At 45.2% G+C, this 17,550-nt stretch overlaps 1 protein-coding gene across 2 annotated transcripts; it reads right to left on the bottom strand.

Moving 5' to 3' along the window:
* Positions 1-1,437: 1,437 nt before the first annotated feature.
* Positions 1,438-15,483, bottom strand: MYCBP (MYC binding protein). 2 transcript variants are annotated; one of them, XM_073318028.1, is made up of 5 exons: positions 15,335-15,483; positions 15,083-15,155; positions 6,984-7,032; positions 5,983-6,112; positions 1,438-4,994 (listed from the first exon to the last, which is right to left on the bottom strand). In XM_073318028.1, exons 1-5 carry the CDS (start codon positions 15,347-15,349, stop codon positions 4,878-4,880), a joined length of 384 nt encoding a protein of 127 aa, XP_073174129.1. In that variant the 5' UTR covers positions 15,350-15,483; the 3' UTR covers positions 1,438-4,877. The 2 variants fall into 2 exon arrangements, with proteins under 2 accessions (XP_073174129.1, XP_073174130.1); XM_073318029.1 differs by having other exon boundaries at positions 1,438-1,532; positions 15,335-15,466.
* Positions 15,484-17,550: the final 2,067 nt, after the last annotated feature.

Below are 17,550 nucleotides of genomic sequence, written 5' to 3'. Positions count from 1 at the left end.
CTTCATCCATTCCTCACTTCTTGTCCCTTAGCGAGTATAGTTTCATTAAACCTGTATTTATAGATCTTCACTAGTGGGTTTTTGCTGTGCAATGTAATCAATCCTCACATTTGTAAATAGCTAGGAATAGAATGCACCCTGCAGCTAATATGAAAAGCAATATTTAGTCTTAGTAGTGCTACTGAAATTATTCACTGTACTTCAGGCACTTTGTGCTAAATTAGTCTTGTTAGCCTGTTCTGAAAGGTATAACATTCACATCACATGAGTTAACTCCTTCCAAAGCTTATAAAAAGTTAGGTTTAGAACACTACAAATGTTTGCAGATTACCTTAAGAATCATAAGGCCTTTTTTCATAGATTTGTAGGACTGGAAGGGACCTTGGGAGGTCATCTAGTCCAGTCCCCTGCACTCATAGCAAGACCAAGTATTATCTAGACTAGTGATCCTAGAGGATCTTCCAGTCAATCACCATCTTGGGGGGGCTGACTCCCTACCCCAGCCCCACACTGCTCCCAGAAGTGGCCAGTGCGACCCCGTGAGTGAGCAGGGAGGACAAGGGTCTCCCTCTGCGCACTGCTCCTGCCTGTAAGCACCACCCCCGCAGCTCCCATTGGCCAGGAGGACTGCAGGGGCAGTGCTTACAGAGGGGCAGCTTGCAGGGCCACGTGCCCCCCACTCCCAGGGGCACATTGGCCCCTTCCAGGAGCCCTGTGGAGCTGGGGTAGGCAGGGAGTCTGACTTAGCCTTGCTGCACCTGCCACAGATCAAAAGCCACCGAAGGCAAGTGCTGACCCACGAGAAGCTGCACCTCAACCCCCAGCCCTGAGCCCCTTCCCGGAGCCAGCACCCCATGCCCCCTCTGCACCCCAATCTCTTGCCCCAGCCCTGATCCCCCTCCCAGAGCCAGCACCATGTACCCCTTCCTGTATCCCAACACTCTGCCCCAGCCTGGAGACCCCTCCTGCACCCAAATGCCCTCCCAGAGCCTACACCCCCTTCTGCACCCCTAACACTCTGCCCCATGCTCAGCCCAGAGCCCCCTCCCACACTGCAAACCCCTCAGCCCCAGCCCAGAGCCCACACCTCCTCCTGAACCCCAACCCTAGCCTGGTGAAAGTGAGTGAGGGTGGGGGAGAATGAACAACCAAGAGGAGGAGGAAATGGAGTGATTGGGGCAGGGCTTTGGGGAATGGGCAGGGCAGATCCTGGGCTGCCCTTAGATTCAAAAAGTGATCTTGGGCATAAAAAAAAAGTTGGAGACCACTGATCTAGGCCATCCTTGAGAGGAGTTTGTCTAACCTGCTCTTAAAAATCTCCAAGGATGGAGATTCCACAACTTCCCTAGGCAATTCATGTAGTTGTAAGATGATTGCCAACATATTGCATGAAATGTTTCAAGATATTTATATCCAAAAAAAGTCAAGACAGTAAACTTCTGATGAAGCCCTTTATTCAGGTAAGTAACCAAAAGGTGAAAGCATTCCTATTCACCACGCTTCTCTTCTGGAGGTGGTTCATACTGAGACAGCTGTAGAATTTTAAAAAAAAAAAAAAAGTGTGATTTTGTTAGCTGTAGAATGTTAAAAAAGCCCTGATGGCATATTTTACCCCAACAGGAGAGAGGAGTAGTTGTTTTATAGCAAGCTTTATTCTACAAAATCTAATCTGCTACTGAATACTTAGGTCCCCTTATTTTCAAAGACTACAAACATGCGGTAAACCTTTTTTCTGTGGGGGTGCGGGAGAAGGGAGGGAACAATGCATTGTGCAAAGATGCAGCTATGAGAGAGAGAGGTTTTTAAAGGTGCAGGGCACGATTTTCAAAAGTTCTTAAGTGACTTATAGAGTCAGGAAATTTCAGCACACAAGATCTATTAAATGCTTTTGACAGTTTTTCCCCCTGACAAATATTTAATTTCTTACTTTAAAGAAGAGAGGGTTTTACATTGTGATTGCCCAATACTGGCCATCTTGAGTTAGTTTTGGGCAGAATGAGCGTCCTACATTCTTGTATGCTGTACTGAAATATGCTGGAGTAAAATAGTCTGACTGCCACCACTAGAATTGGGATTAGCTATTCATGAGACTATTCCAAGTTTAAAATAGAGGACAAACCTACCATCAGAACCTTAGATCAAAACTTCACACTGATTTAGTGATAATTTGGCCACTTAAAATACACACTGAATTCTACAGTTAAAGATGCATAGGTATAAAAATTAGGTAGCTGAAGACCAAGTAGATTTCACCAGACCCTTTGAAAAGAATCCCAGACATAGGGAAGGTTATGAAAGTAAATATTAGAATATCTGGAATCTGCCATTCAGTTTTAAATTTTGCATTTAAAATGTTTCTCATTTATGGGTTAGAAATTCCAAGTCTGATCGAAATATTCATCTGGCATTTACAAATAATGTTGGATTAAACTTATCACAGTGTGCTGCCAGCAACAGCTGCTGAAACAGTGCTCCATGTCTTTTGCATACCAAGCTAGCTACAAAATAAAACTTCTGGACTGTATGAGTGGATCTTAGTCAAGTTTTGCTTTTCAGTTAATTACATGTACTTTCTTCAGATTAGCAGGTTTTCCCCTGTGCACAGAGGTCTTTACACAGGCACCCAACTGAAAAGGGAAACTTGCTAGTTACTTAAACTCGCTACAGTACTTAATGGAAAGGGAAAATAAATGTTTCCTCTTTAATGCTCTGCATGCTAAAAGACTAATGAAAGAAACTGATTAGAACATGATTTTGCTCCACAATCCTCTCATGTAAAGTTGTTCTGCTGCCATTCAGAAACCCAACAAAACTCAAAGATCCAGGGGAATGGGTGACTGTGCAGGACAAAAAAAGACAGATGGAACAAAAGAGGTAAAGTGCATAAAAAGCAGATAGGAGGGGAGAAGGGAAAGTACTAATCAATAAGGAGAAAAATTTCAGAGATACAGAGGGAGGAGAGATACAAGGAAATGAGAGCAGAAAAATTGTTGGTCCTAATGGCACTCTGAATCATTCCTGATTTCCCCAACAAACTTGGTTACTGCCGAGGGCAGCCTCTTGCACCTTTTCACAGAGTTGTGGCATATGGCCCAAAACTTTGTAACTAGCCCACACACTAAGGTATAATTCAACCCTCGTTACCAAATGAGTTTATCAGATCTCTTAGACCACTTTCATAGGAAAGTCCCCCTTCTGCTAAAGTCAGATTACTCTCATTTTAAGCCATCTGAGACCAAAAAAAATGCCTGCCAGCTGCAATAAACTACATCCATGCTCCTCCTACAACCCATCTAATTTTTTCCCCTCAAGGAAGCACTCCCATTTTAACCCAAGCCAGGACCATTTAGATAAGCATGGCAGCTTGACTCAGCAGAATGTTCAAGTCAAATACTTATAGCCTTTTTACTGTAAAACAAATGTGGACAAGAGTGATCAAGTGGATATAGTGTACTTGAACTTTCAGAAAGCCTCTGACCTGGTCCCTTACCAAAGGCTCTTAAGCAAACTACACAGTCATGGGATAAGAGGAAAGGTCCTCTCATGGATCAGCAACTGGTTAAAAGACAGATAACTAAGAGCAGGAATAAATGGCTAGTTTTCAGAATGGAGAGAGGTAAATAGTGGCATCCTCCTCCCCTCCCCTCCCCTTCAGTGATGAGTCCTGGGACCAGTGCTGTTCAACATATTCATCAATGATTTGGAAAAAGGAGTAAACAGTGAGGCAGCAACATTTGCGTGATACAAAATTAGTCACGATAGTGAAGTCCAAAGCCAACTGTGAAGAGTTACAAAGGCCTCTCACAAAACTGGGTGAGTGGGCAACAAAATGGCACATGACATTCAAAGTTGATAAATACAAAGTAATGCACACTGGAAAACATAATCCCAACTATACATACAAAACCATGGGGTCCAAATTAGCTGCCACTCGAGAAAGATCCTCCAGTTATTGTGGATAGGTCTCTGAAAATATCACTCAATGTGCAGCAGCAGTTAAAAAAAAAAAAAAAAACACAACACAACACAAAAACAAAAAACCCTAACAGAATACTAGGAACCATTAGAAAAGAGAAAAATAAGACAGAAAATATCATACCACCACTATATAAATCCATGGTACACCCAGACCTTGAATACTGTTACAGTTCTAGTTGCCCTATCTCAAAGAAGATACAAGAAAAAAATAGAAAAAGCAACAAAAATGGTTAAGGGTATGGGACAGCTTTCATATGAAGAGAGATTAAGACGACCGGGATTGTTCAGCTTGGAAAAAAAGACAACTAAGGGGAGATATGATAGAGGTCTATAAAATCATGAATGGTGTGGAGAAAGTGAATTGAGAAGTATTATTTACCCCTTCACATAACATAAGAACCAGGGGTCACCTGATGAAACTAATAGGCAAGAGATTTAAAACAAACCAAAGGAAGTACTTCTTCATACAAAACACAGTCAACCTGTGGAACTTGTTGCCACGGGATGTTGTGAAGGCCAAAAGTACAACTAGGTTAAAAAAAGAATTCAACAAGTTGATGGAGAATAGGTCCATCAATGGCTATTAGCCAATGGTCAGGGATGTAACCCCATGCTCTGGATGTCCCTAAGCCCCCAACTGCCTGATGCTGGGACTGGACAACAGGGTATGGGTCATTTGATAATTTCTCTGTTCATTTCCTTTGAGGCATCTGGCATTGGCCACTGTCAGAAGACAAGATACTGGGCTAGATGGACCACTGGCCTGACCTAGCGTGGCCATTCTTATGCATATATGTCTTGACAGCAAATTTAACGGAGAGATCATTAAATCTGACCAATGAGTTTATTGTTAAGTAGGTGTTTTCTGGACCAAATAATGGACAAATAGTGCCTTTGTTCTATTGTGGAACTACCACTGATAATATATGGTGTGTACTAAGATAGCAGCTTGCAGGCTTCAGGCTTCTTTGTGGGCAGTCCCATAATCCATGCAAAAAAGCTTGCATGATCAAAAGCTGTAGAAGGTAAAACATAGTATGTAGTAACTAGTCATTTGGTAAGTAAAGTTAGTGTAGAAAACAGCATCACTGCATGGGAAAAAGTATGTCACACACTTTCAGAACCAGCACTGTTTCTGCCCCTCGTTTATGTGGCTATTTGCATGTGTAGTTATGGATCTGTATAACTATGGTAACTGTACAATGAATTATTTGAAAAATCTGTCTCAAATATAATTTGGTTTAAGAACAGATACCCTACTTAGATAGCTGAGAGGTGCAGGCAGTCTGTATACCCAAAACAATGACTCTGCCTTAGTTTACACTCAGGATCCATTCAGAAGGTTTTCAGAGTCAGAGAACTAGAGGTATTTTAAACTAGAGTTAAAGGTTTTATTTTGCATACACATAAATGCCTCCAGTGGGTCAGATCTTGCAAGGTGTTGATCCCATTGACCTAATAGGACTCTTCCACCTTGAATTTATTTTCTGTAAGAAGCTTTTTCAGTTAGCATCTTTAAAATGTTGTAATCTGTTTGGGAAGTATCATCTAGATTGATTTTTACACCATTTTTTAAGAAGTTAATTCTATAGTTTCCACTCAATTTTACTTGAGTTTGGTACTTGTAATGGTTTCCCATGGCTTTTAAAGAAAGTTAAGAAAAAGAAACTGAGTGGATAGTCATATTAAAACACGAAAAGTGTTCTTTTCAATTGAGTGGCCCCCCCACCAAGAGCCTATCAGGCTTTCCCCTTGTTCTGAGACTTGCACAAAGTGACACTGCATTATCACTGATGAATGTTGACTACTGATACAGTAACGAATACCAGTGATTTTTTTTCCACTGAATGCATCCAATGACGTGAGCTGTAGCTCACAAAAGCTTATGCTCAAATAAATTGGTTAGTCTCTAAGGTGCCACAAGTACTCTCTCTTTTTGCTAATACCACTGTATTTTTCTTTTACATTTTAAGAAGATACAGCAATGGAGACTCAAATATTTACCTTTGCTTTTAGTTTTTTGTTTTCTTCCAACACAGCTTCATATTTTTCTTTCATCTCTGCCACTTCCAGGCGAAGGGCCTCTACTTCTGGATTTTCTGGAGCTGCAGCTCCTATATGATGCTTCAGAAAGCTAATAAAAGTTAAGTGTTTCTTCACTTAAAAATGATAGCCTGAATCTGAATAAACTACAACACTGGTAGAGCAAGACATAAGGGCAGACTGACAGGATACACCAGATATGTCAGTTAAGAAAAAAGCCAAACAGAATTGTTTTAAAGAAGATGGCAACATGGCTGTCTGCAGGCCTTTAAAACACAATGAAGGAGAACAGCAAGGTTTACTTAGCTTGTAAAGAAGATTGAGAAGGGCACTGTTATAAAATAGTATAAAGTAAAAGCTGAAAGATGTTCCTTTTACCCTCTCCCACAACATAAGAACAAGGGAATACTAAACTGTAAGGCAGAAAATTTGACAGTAAACACTTGTGTAGTAAGCCCTCATAATTCACTGAGGCAGAGGTCAAAGAGGAAGCCCAGCAAGATTAAGAAGAACTAGATAGTTGTCAGTAATAAACAGCAGTTATGCAAAATACACTGTTCCAAACTAAGCAGTACACCTGCAAATAAAAGGAAGGCATTCCTATGCAAATAGCCTTATAGAAAATGTTTAATACCAAAAGGAAGGCAAAAGTCTATTAAAAACACAAGCCACTGCCAAAAAAACCAACCAACCAAGATACTGGGTTAGATAAGCCAAAAGCCTCAGGCTGTTGGTAGTAAGGACTTGTATCATGCAAGAGCTAAATTTCCAGTTCTCTATTGTACTTGGTTGACCGAGTGCCATTTCCCCAAAATTGCTGCTGTTCTTATTTAATATGGAAATAAAATATTTTGTTTACTTTATATAATATGGAGACAAACGAGTATCTGCCTTGGACTATGCTTCCATCTTTTGCCTCACATATGTCTGAAATCAATTCACAGAAGGAAGAAAAAGGATACTCCAGTGCACTATTTGGTTTCTCTGGCTCTTCATATAGGGCTACCAACACTGTAAATAAAAAGCATCCAACAGTTGAAAGCAGAAAACACCTCAAATGGTTCAATTTCTGAAATGTGCACCAGTAGTCAAAGGTAATACATATGAGACTTAAAAAGGATTACTTCCAGATTAGTGTTCTAAAGGTGATGTTTCACTAATTTAAACATTCACACACAAAGTTAACTTTTATTATAATCAAAAATTAGGACAATGAACACGTATTCGTGATTATGCCGAGTATTACTGAGAGACTCCTGTGCATCCAACATAAGCTTTGACTACAGTTATACAGCTGGAATTCTTTTGAATACGCTTTTTTTCAACAATTCTTTAATGAACTGTAAAGCTAAATGTTTGCACTAAATTCTGCACTTACATAAACACAAACATTACAAGTAACTTTCAAGCAGTTATATTTTTCCATAAACTGATCAAATACATACCTATTTAATAATAGTTCCAGGATATATACATTCTCTACCAGTAAAGAAGTTGCCTACTATCATATCTGTCACTTATAATAAAGGTAATCAAAAGTAATCTACACTAAAGCTTAAAATCAACATAAATTATGTTGCTCAGGGAGTGAATTAGCCACCCCCGAGCAACATAACTTATGCCAATTTATGTGCTGGTGTGGACAGCACTCTGTTGGCCAGAGAGCTTCTCCTACTGACATAACTACCACCACTTCTGAGGGCTGCAGTAATTAAGCCAAACAGGAGACCTCTCTCCCATCATCTTAGAGCAGCTACACTAGAGACCTTACAGCGGTGCAGCTGCACCGCTGTAAGCCCTCTAGTGTAGCCAAGGACAGAATCTTCTTTACTAAGTTTGAAAAACTCAATATTCTCCTCCATCACCAGGCCTCCTTTACTGGGGGATCAGGGGGAACTAACAAATCGCAACCACCTGCTGCTTTGCTTCTAAAGTGGAAGCAAGAATCCTAAATGGTGTCTCAAGAATGCAGTTGCACTCTTACAGTCGCACACTTGGCTCCTCCATCACCCATCTATAGGTTGTTCTCATCTCCAGGGGCACTCAGAGTCTTACATTGGGTATGGAACTCAATAACTAATATTTTGAGTTAACACAGATGTGCACCAAAGACAGCCACCAGGCACGAACTTCTGAAGTATTCACTGTTCAACGCTTTGTTGACTGAATCCTCAAAAGAGCCTGAGCCATCAGTTCTCCTGTTGATTAATTCATACTTAGATTTCTGGACTTGGAATGAAGCCAAAATGAATACCATTTATCACGGTCAGTATGTCCACACTTGGTTTTTTTGTTTTTAAATTATTCCCAGTCACAGACCAGAATATCACTGTCATAGGTACCAAGTTAATGTATTGTCAAGTAAGCCAACACATCTTAACTTGCTAGCCTGGACAGTCCCAACACTTGTTCATGTAATTTTGGATTCCAAAACTTCCCTTCCAGGACAACTGTATTAGCTAGTCGAGTTCACTGTCAGTTAACTGAAGAGTAGCTACATCCTTTTAGACTAGTTTGTTAGTGAACAGCAGCAGCTTTAGAGCCACCAGATGGAGCACACCGATTTACCTAAAAGTGGCAAAAAGACTGACTTCACACAAAAAAAAACTGCATGTGGAGTGAAGTGTCCTCCACACTCTAAATATGTATTCACCATGGAAGTGAGTAAAAGTAAGCTGATCTGCACTCATACCACGTTTCTTAAACGAAACGACGGAATGTATGTGCAATTTAGCTCCATTCCAAAACAGTCACTATAATCTGAAACTTGGTACAAATGGTAGAATATACCTACCAAAGTGAGATACCAGTATTGAGTGTCCAACTGCTCCATTTTACAGAATAGTTTTGACCTAAAAGCTATGGCAGCACTTCATAAAGCAATTAAACAGAGATTACTTGCTTTCATTTTCATTCAAGGAGAAAATATAAGCTAACTAGAAATAGATAAAACAAATGTTAATTTTTTTGTTTCTAATATGGTATTAAAGAATGGAAAGCTATGAGAACACTTTATATAATACGCTTTGAATTAGTGTATATATCCCATTCAAAAAGAACAAGAATGTTAAGGTTGCACAGTTTAACTTGCAACCTTGACTGTCTGCTTGTGAAAACGTATTATGATGCAGTCTTTAATTACACAACAGAGTATTCCTGAAACTCAAGATACCGTATTTTTTCTACAAGCTTAAGTATGCACATGCAACATTTTGTGATACGTTTTCATTTGCATAATGCCTATTTTCTCTCTGACAGACTTTTGCTATGCACCACTATATTTGCATAGTCTTTTTCACTAGGCACTTATGACAAAAATGAGAGGGGAGAAGCATCAAAACTAAATTTGCCATTACAGATACAAAAAAAAACCCCCCAAACAAAACAAACCCATGCATGGATTTATAGACTGAGGAAGTGAATATTTATGCAATTACAAAACTAAAAAGTACAGAGAGAATTAAATATTTCTTGAGTGCTATATATATTTTGCTTGACTTTCTTAGATTGTGAGCTATACACATAGGGAACTCTGATGAGGGCAGAATAAAAACCAACACAGAATTTCTACTGAAGTTGTCAGATTTTCTGTTTGTTCGTTCAATATTTAACCCAGTGGCACCCCAATCCAGATACGGATGGGTACTTTCACAACACAGATTATAGCCAGCGCTGGTAATTAGACCTGTGGGTAAGGTTGCTTAATACTTTCCACTGAGACCCCCTGTTTGTAGTTACAGGTTTCAGAGTAGCAGCCGTGTTAGTCTGTATTCGCAAAAAGAAAAGGACTACTTGTGGCACCTTAGAGACTAACCAATTTATTTGAGCATTAGCTTTCGTGAGCTACAGCATCCGATGAAGTGAGCTTTAGCTCACGAAAGCTTATGCTCAAATAAATTGGTTAGTCTCTAAGGTGCCACAAGTACTCCTTTTGTTTATAGTTACTTTTAACTTTATGGACCATTGGACTGAAATTTTACTTACATGCCATGTGCATGCCTCATGCTGAAATTTTTGGAAAGTTGTACCCAACAGTTCAGCTGTTTCCAAGAATGAGATTAAGGCAAAAAAGTTGTTTTGCCCATGTTAAAAATTCTTACAGTCATTTGACTAAGAATCTCTAGTGCCTCTATGTGTCACGCATGGATGGCCTTGGTGTCAGGAGTATGTCTTTTGCCATCCACATTACAAGTCTGCCCAAATTACAGAGAACCAAGAAATTGCTCAGCAGAGGTGTGTTACTCTTGTTGGCTAAATTTCTCCAAAATTCAGTCTGCTCTGAGCCTGCTTCACCTGTAATTGCAATTGCTCCTCCTAGTTGCGGGGGGGCCTTATGTGGACTCTCTCCTGTGCTCTCTATTCTGCACTTGCTACACCCAGGCAACATGACTATATAAAATAATTAAGCAATCCATCTGAAAACATCTAGAAGATAATAAGGTCATCAGTGACAGTCAACATGGATTTGTCAAAAAAAAAAATTAGGTCAAACCAACCTGATAACTTGATTTAACAGGGTAACAAGCCTTGTGTATAGAGGGGGAAGCAGCAGCATAAGTGGTATATTTTGAATTTAGTAAAGCTTTTGATATGGTCACATATGACCTTCTCATAAACAAACTAGGGAAATACAACCTAGATGGACCTCCAACATTTTTACACACAAGATCACTTTTCGAATTTAAGATCAACCCAGGATCTACCCTGCCCCTTCCCCAAGGCCCCACCCTGTTCACTCCATTCCCCCCTCCCTCCATCACTTGCTCACCCTCACTCACTTTCACCAGGCTGGAGCAGGGGGTTGGGGTGCAGGAGGGGGTGCAGGCTCTGGGCTGAGTGGTTCAGAGTGTGGGAGGGGGCTCTGGGCTGAGCTTGGGGCAGAGGTGCAGGAGTGAGGGGTGCAAGCTCTGGGAAGGAGTTTGGGTGCAGGGGTCATATGGTCACAATGTACCTAAACTCAGACTCCACTGGACATTTTAGGAGTTGTACCTTTTATTAGTGTCATTTGTGGTTATAGATCCAAAATCCTTCAGACAGTATCACAAATCAGTAACATTCTCAACTGTGCGGTGTGCATTGGTTGAGTCTGGGGCAAGGGTGCAAGAATGTGGGGTTCAAGCTCTGGGACGGAGTTTGGTGCAGGAGGGGGCTCCAGACTGGGGCAGGGGGTTGGGGATACAGGAGGGGGTGCGAGGTGTAGGCTCCAGCTGGGAGACGCTTAGCACAGGCGGCTCCCAATCGGCAGCACAGCGGGGCCTGCCTGTCATGGCCCCATACTGCTCCCAGAAGCGGCTAGCTGCTGGCACATCTGTACAGCCCCAGGCCGGGGGGGCGCAGTGGCCGCGGGGGCAGGCAGCGCACAGACACCCGCACCCCAGAGGCCACAGAGACATGCCAGCAGCCAGCTGCTTCCAGGAGTGGCATGGGGCCACGGCAGGCAGGCACACAGCCTGCCTGAGTCCCACTGTGCAAGATTTAACTTGGCTCCTTGACTGATTCACCTGGAGCAGCACTAGGGTGAGCTCGGAGGGATTCGGGGCCATTCAGTCAGGATCGGAGGTGACTTTTAGTGGCCCAGGGATGGTGATCGAGTAGCAGAGGCTCCAGGATTGACGAGTCAATCGCGATCGATGGGTTGGTGACCACTGATTTAGATAATGGCATAGACAGTACATTTAGAAAGTCTGTAGACAATACCAAGCTGGGAGAGGTTGCAAGTGCTTTGGATAGGATTAAAATTCAAAATGATCTGGACAAACTGGAGAAATGGTCTGAAGTAAATCGGATGAAATTCAATAAAGACAAATGAGAAGTACTCCACTTAGGAAGAAACAGAACAATCAGTTGCACACATACAAAATGGGAAATGACTGCCTAGGAAAGAGTACTGCGGAAAGGGATCTAGGGGTCATAGTGGATCACAAGCTAAATGGTCAACAGTGTAACACTGTTGCAAAAAAAAAAAAAAAAAAAAAAATGAACATCATTTTGGAATGTATTAGCAGGAGTGTTGTAAGCAAGACACAAGTAGTAATTCTTCCACTCTACTCTGCACTGATTAGGCCTCAACTGGAGTGTCAAATTCTGGGCGCCACATTTCAGGAAGGATGTGAACAAATTGGAGAGAATCCAGAGAAGACTGACAAAAATGATTAAAGGTCTAGCAAACATGAACTATGAGGGAAGATTGAAAAAAATTGAGTTTGTTTAGTCCGGAAAAGAGAAGACCGAGACGGGACATAAGTCCTCACCTCAGTCCCTGGAAAAATCATGGAGCAGGTCCTCAAGGAATCAATTCTGAAGCATTTAGAGGAGAGGAATGGGATCAGGAACAGTCAGCATGGATTCACCAAGGGCAAGTCATGCCTGACTAATCTAATTGCCTTCTATGACGAGATAACTGGCTCTGTGGATGAGGGGAAAGCAGCAGACGTGTTATTCCTTGACTTTAGCAAAATTTTTGACACGGTCTCCCACAGTATTCTTGCCAGCAAGTTAAAGTAGTATGAGCTGGATGAATGGACTATGAAGTGGATAGAAAGCTGGCTAGATTGTCGGGCTCAACGGATTGTGATCAATGGCTCCATGTCTAGTTGGAAGCCAGTATCAAGCAGAGTGCCCCAAGGGTCGGTCCTGGGGCCAGTTTTGTTCAAGATCTTCATTAATGATCTGGAGGACGGCGTGGATTGCACCCTCAGCAAGTTTGCAGATGACACTAAACTGGGAGGAGAGGTAGATACGCTGGAGGGTAGGGATAGGATACAGAGGGATTGGGCCAAAAGAAATCTGATGAGGTTCATCAAGGACAAGTGCAGAGTCCTGCACTTAGGACGGAAGAATCCCATGCACCGCTACAGACTAGGGACCAAATGGCTCGGCAGCAGTTCTGCAGAAAAGGACCTAGGGGTTACAGTGGATGAGAAGCTGGATACGAGTCAACAGTGTGCCCTTGTTGCCAAGGCCAATGGCATTTTGGGATGTATAAGTAGGGGCATTGCCAGCGGATCGAGGGACATGATCGTTCCCCTCTATTCGACATTGGTGAGGCCTCATCTGGAGTACTGTGTCCAGTTTTGGGCCCCACACTACAAGAAGGATGTGGAAAAATTGGAAAGCTTCCAGCGGAGGGCAACAAAAATGATTAAGGGACTGGAACACGTGAGTTATGAGGAGAGGCTGATGGAACTGGGATTGTTTAGTCTGTGAAAGAGAAGAATGAGGGGGGGATTTGATAGCTGCTTTCAACTACCTGAAACAGGGTTCCAAAGAGGATGGCTCTAGACTGTTCTCAGTGGTAGCAGATGACAGAATGAGGAGTAATGGTCTCAAGTTGCAGTGGGGGAGGTTTAGGTTGGATATTAGGAAAAACTTTTTCACTAGGAGGGTGGTGAAGCACTGGAATGCATTACCTTGGGAGGTGGTGGAATCTCCTTCCTTTGAGGTTTTTAATATCAGGCTTGACAAAGCCCTGGCAGGGATGATTTAGTTGGGGATTGGGTCCTGCTTTGAGCAGGGGGTTGGACTAGATGTCCTCCTGACGTCCCTTCCAACCCTGATATTCTAGGATTCTATGATTCTATAATAGTTTTCAAGTAAGTAAAAGGTTGTTACAAGGAGGAGGGAGAAAAATTGTTTTTCTTAACCTCTGAGGATAGGACAAGCAGCAATGGGCTTAAATTGGAGAAAGGGTGGTTTAGGTTGGACATTAGGAAAAACTTCCTAACTGTCAGGGTGGTTAAGCACCGGCATAAACTGCCTAGAGAGGTTGTGGAATCTCCATCATTGTCTAACCTGCTCTTAAAAATCTCCAAACACCTCTCAGGGATGGTCTAGATCGGGGTTGGCAGACTTTTTGGCCCGAGGGCCACATCGGGGTACGAAATGGTTTTAAGGGCTGGGTAGGGAAAGCTGTGCCCCCCAAACAGCCTGGCCCCTGCCCCTATCCACCCCCTCCCAGAGCCCCAACCCATCCAACCCCCCCCACCCGCTCCTTGTCCCCTGACCGCCCCGTTCCAAGACCCAAAGGAGAAGTGTTTATGACTAGAAGCACATTCCCCACCAAAACGTGGAATTGAACACAAGATTATTTAATAGCTTCAGAATCACTGGCAAAATGTGTCTCATCCCTCTTTAGTGATCAGTCTACACAGAGTAACAACCTGCTGCGGCTATCGGTAGCTCCACTAGCTCAAGTGGGAGAGGTTTGTGCAGTGGATCTAGAGGTCACAAACGTGCTAACAATCCGTATGGGGATCAACAGGATTCCACATGATGAAATTTGGTCAGTTTTTGTTTCTAAATGTGTAATTACAAAAAAATATGTTAAAGGAATAGTCCAGTTGCAGAGAAGTGTCAGGATTAAGGCTGCTTGTGCCCCTTTTTTGCATGTGCATGACACTCTTTAGTTACATGATCACATACTTTTCCCCCCCTACAGGACTTCTGCCTCATTCAGTGCACCAGAAATCAAACCGAACTGTGTAGTGAATGAGGCTTTTGTCTAAAAAGAACCCTGCCTCCTTTGTTGTAGAGGCTGGATGTTGTGTAGCAAATAAAGCAGAGAATTACAGGGAGAAAAAGGATAATCTCGTGGTTACAGACCTTGAATGCCCCCCTGAAGAACTGCATTTTATCCCTGCTTCTGCAATGCTGAACAAGCCACTTAAACCAAAATTCACAGGTGCCCACTGTGTGGAGTGAGTACCAGGGATCAGGAGCCAAGGGGTCAGAATTGCAGAAGTAGGGTGTGCTCAACACTACAACTGAAATCAAGTGGAACTCTGCTTTGAACATATAAAGTGCTACAGAAATATTAAGTATTCTGACAAAATAAGGCCTCGAGTATCTTAAGTCTTGACCCACAGGATTTCCAACAACGGCTGCTGGCCACCTGCCACTCCTGGCCGGCGAGGGTCGGGGGACAGCAGCTGCTAGAGAAAGGGCCCTGCAACCACCTGGCGTGGGCACAAGGGCAAGAGAACACGGACCTTCGCCCCCCGCGCGGGGCAGGGGGGACATTTCCCTTCCCGCGCGCTGGGGGCAGCGGCTCGGGGCTATTTACCTTTGGTGAGCGTGTCCAGCACCCCGGATTTCTCCAGGTAGCGGCGGAACTGCTCTCGCTTAGAGTCCGCGGCCTGAGGGAAGGATGGGAACAACGTTAGCGCGGGGCAGGGCGGTCCGGGGTCGGCGAGCCGGCTTCGCCGGGCCTGTCTGAAGGGCGCAGAGGCAGCCGGCGGGATACCGAGACTCCCCGATGTGGGGAAAGGGAACAAGAGAGGGTGGTGGGTTCCGGGAAGAAATCGCAGTCCCGCACCTTGTAATGCGCCATCCCAACCCTCTCTGCACCGAGCTGCACCCCCTCCGCTCTGACGACTGCGCCGCGCTTGCGCCCTGTGTCTTTTACCGGCGGGAGGGGAAGACACGCAGCGTCCTATCAGTTACCATGGAGACCGGCAACGCTGGCACACAGCCCCGCCCCGCCCCGCCCCTCCTCCAACTTCTTTTTGGCGTCCTGCCTTGGGCCTTTCCGCGAGCTGTATCTCCTCCCCTCAGGCCGTGTCCAGCCCCTTTTCCCGCCTTCCCACTTCAGGCCGTGCCCAACCCCCTTCTCCCGCCTTCCCACCTCAGGCCGTGCCCAGCCCCCAGCCCCCCTTCTCACCTCAGGCCGTGCCCAGCCCTCTTCTCCCGCCGCCCGCCTAGCCCACGACCCACCTAGCCCCCTTCTCCCGCCTTCCCACCTCAGGCCGTGCCCAGGCCCCAGCCCCCCTTCTCCCGCCTTCCCACCTCAGGCCGTGCCCAGCCCCCTTCTCCCGCCGCCCGCCTAGCCCACGGCCCACCTAGCCCCCTTCTCCCGCCTTCCCACCTCAGGCCGTGCCCAGCCCCCAGCCCCCCTTCTCCCGCCTTCCCACCTCAGGCCGTGCCCAGCCCCCTTCTCCCGCCGCCCGCCTAGCCCCCAGCCCCCTTCTCCCGCCTTCCCACCTCAGGCCGTGCCCAGCCCCCTTCTCCCGCCTTCCCACCTCAGGCCGTGCCCAGCCCCCTTCTCCGGCCTAGCCCTTCCCCCCTTCTCCCGCCTTCCCACCTCAGGCCGTGCCCAGCGCCCTTCTCCCGCGCCCGCCTAGCCTCCAGCCCCCTTCCCACCTCAGGCCCTGCCGAGCCCCCTTCTCCCGCCGCCCGCCTGGCCCCTACCTTCTTCTCCCGCCTTCCCACCTCAGGCCCTGGCTAGCTCCCTTCTCTTGCCTTCCCTTCCCTCAGAACATGCCCAGCGCAGCTGCCTCCCGCCGAAGCCGTTCCCACCCAGCTGCCCGCGTGTTAGCCACTCCACGCCGCGACCACCCTGCTTTTTATCCATGTGGGGCGCTGTGCTCACGGTGCCCCGTGGTTACGCTTGGAGCAGGAATGCTAGGTGCCACCCAGTGTAAAAGTAAGTGCTGGGACACGGCGTCATACAGATTGCTGCACAGCCTCGCTGGCTCTGCTACTACACCGTATGTAAGTCACTACAGTGGCCAGGGTCTGACAAATTCTCGGTGCTACTCAGTATCACTGCCGCTGTCGCCGCGGGGGAGGGCGCATGTTATATATCCCCGCCGGCCGCCACTACGTATCGCTGGCATGGCAGGGGAGCAGAAGTTCCTGCCTTGCCTTCTTTAATGCTTCTTCATGATGGGGAGGAAAGCTACAGTACAGTGATCTGAAAAGGAAAAGGCGGCGAGGTCCTGTGTGTTTGCTACGTAGTATCTAACAGACATGCTACTCAGAATATAAACTGCCCACAAGTGGAAAGGGCTTATCTACACAGGGAAATTATTGCAAAATAAGCTAGAGCAGTGGTTCTCAACCAAGGATATGCTTACCCCCTATGGATACACAGAAGTCTTCCAGGGTGTGTCTCTACTTATCTACATCAGTGTTTCTCAACCTGGGGGGGTGTCGATGGATGGATTTAGGGGGGCTGTAAGCAAGGCAATTGCCTGGCACCCCACACCACAGGGAGGGAGGCCTGTGAAGCTGAGTTATATGATTCAGCCCCAGGCAGTGGATCTCCGGCTTCAGACTTCTGAAAGGGATACAATGGTCGGGAAAGGTTGAGATTAGAACCATTGAGCTACAGTGTGAATTTAAAATGCAGTAGCTATTCCATACTAACTCCCCATGTGGACATTTATTCTTAGGGCCCTACCAAAATCACAGCCATGAAAAATGTGTCACTGGGAAATCTGGTCTTTTATGTGCTTTTACCATATACTATACAGATTTCACATGGGAGACCAGCATTTCTTAAACTGGGGGTCCTGACCCAAGAGGGAGTTGCAGGGGGGTCACAAGTTATTTTAGGGGGTCCCAGTATTGTCATCCTTACTTCTACACTGCCTTCAAAGCTGGACAGACAGAGAGTGGCGGCTCTTGGCCAGGTGCCGAGCTCTGAAGGCAGCGCCCCACCAGCAGCAGCACAGGATTAAGTGTGACAATATCATACCATGCCACCCTTACTTGTGCGCTGCTGCCTTCGGAGCTAGGTGGCCGGACGAT

Source organism: Lepidochelys kempii, chromosome 19, assembly GCF_965140265.1.
Source record: "Lepidochelys kempii isolate rLepKem1 chromosome 19, rLepKem1.hap2, whole genome shotgun sequence".
In the NCBI taxonomy this organism is placed as follows: Eukaryota; Metazoa; Chordata; order Testudines; family Cheloniidae; genus Lepidochelys; species Lepidochelys kempii.
Note: the sequence above shows the minus strand (reverse complement) of the source record. Positions and strands in the feature narration are given on the sequence as shown.

What these genes read in the sequence shown, in the direction of transcription:
- MYCBP (XM_073318028.1), bottom strand. An exon ending in GCTGGACACGCTCACCAAAG is followed by an intron (nt 7,033 to 15,082) that starts GTAAATAGCCCC and finishes TTTTATTTACAG; the next exon opens with TGTTGGTAGCCCTATATGAA. An exon ending in AAACCAAATAGTGCACTGGA is followed by an intron (nt 6,113 to 6,983) that starts GTATCCTTTTTC and finishes AACTTTTATTAG; the next exon opens with CTTTCTGAAGCATCATATAG.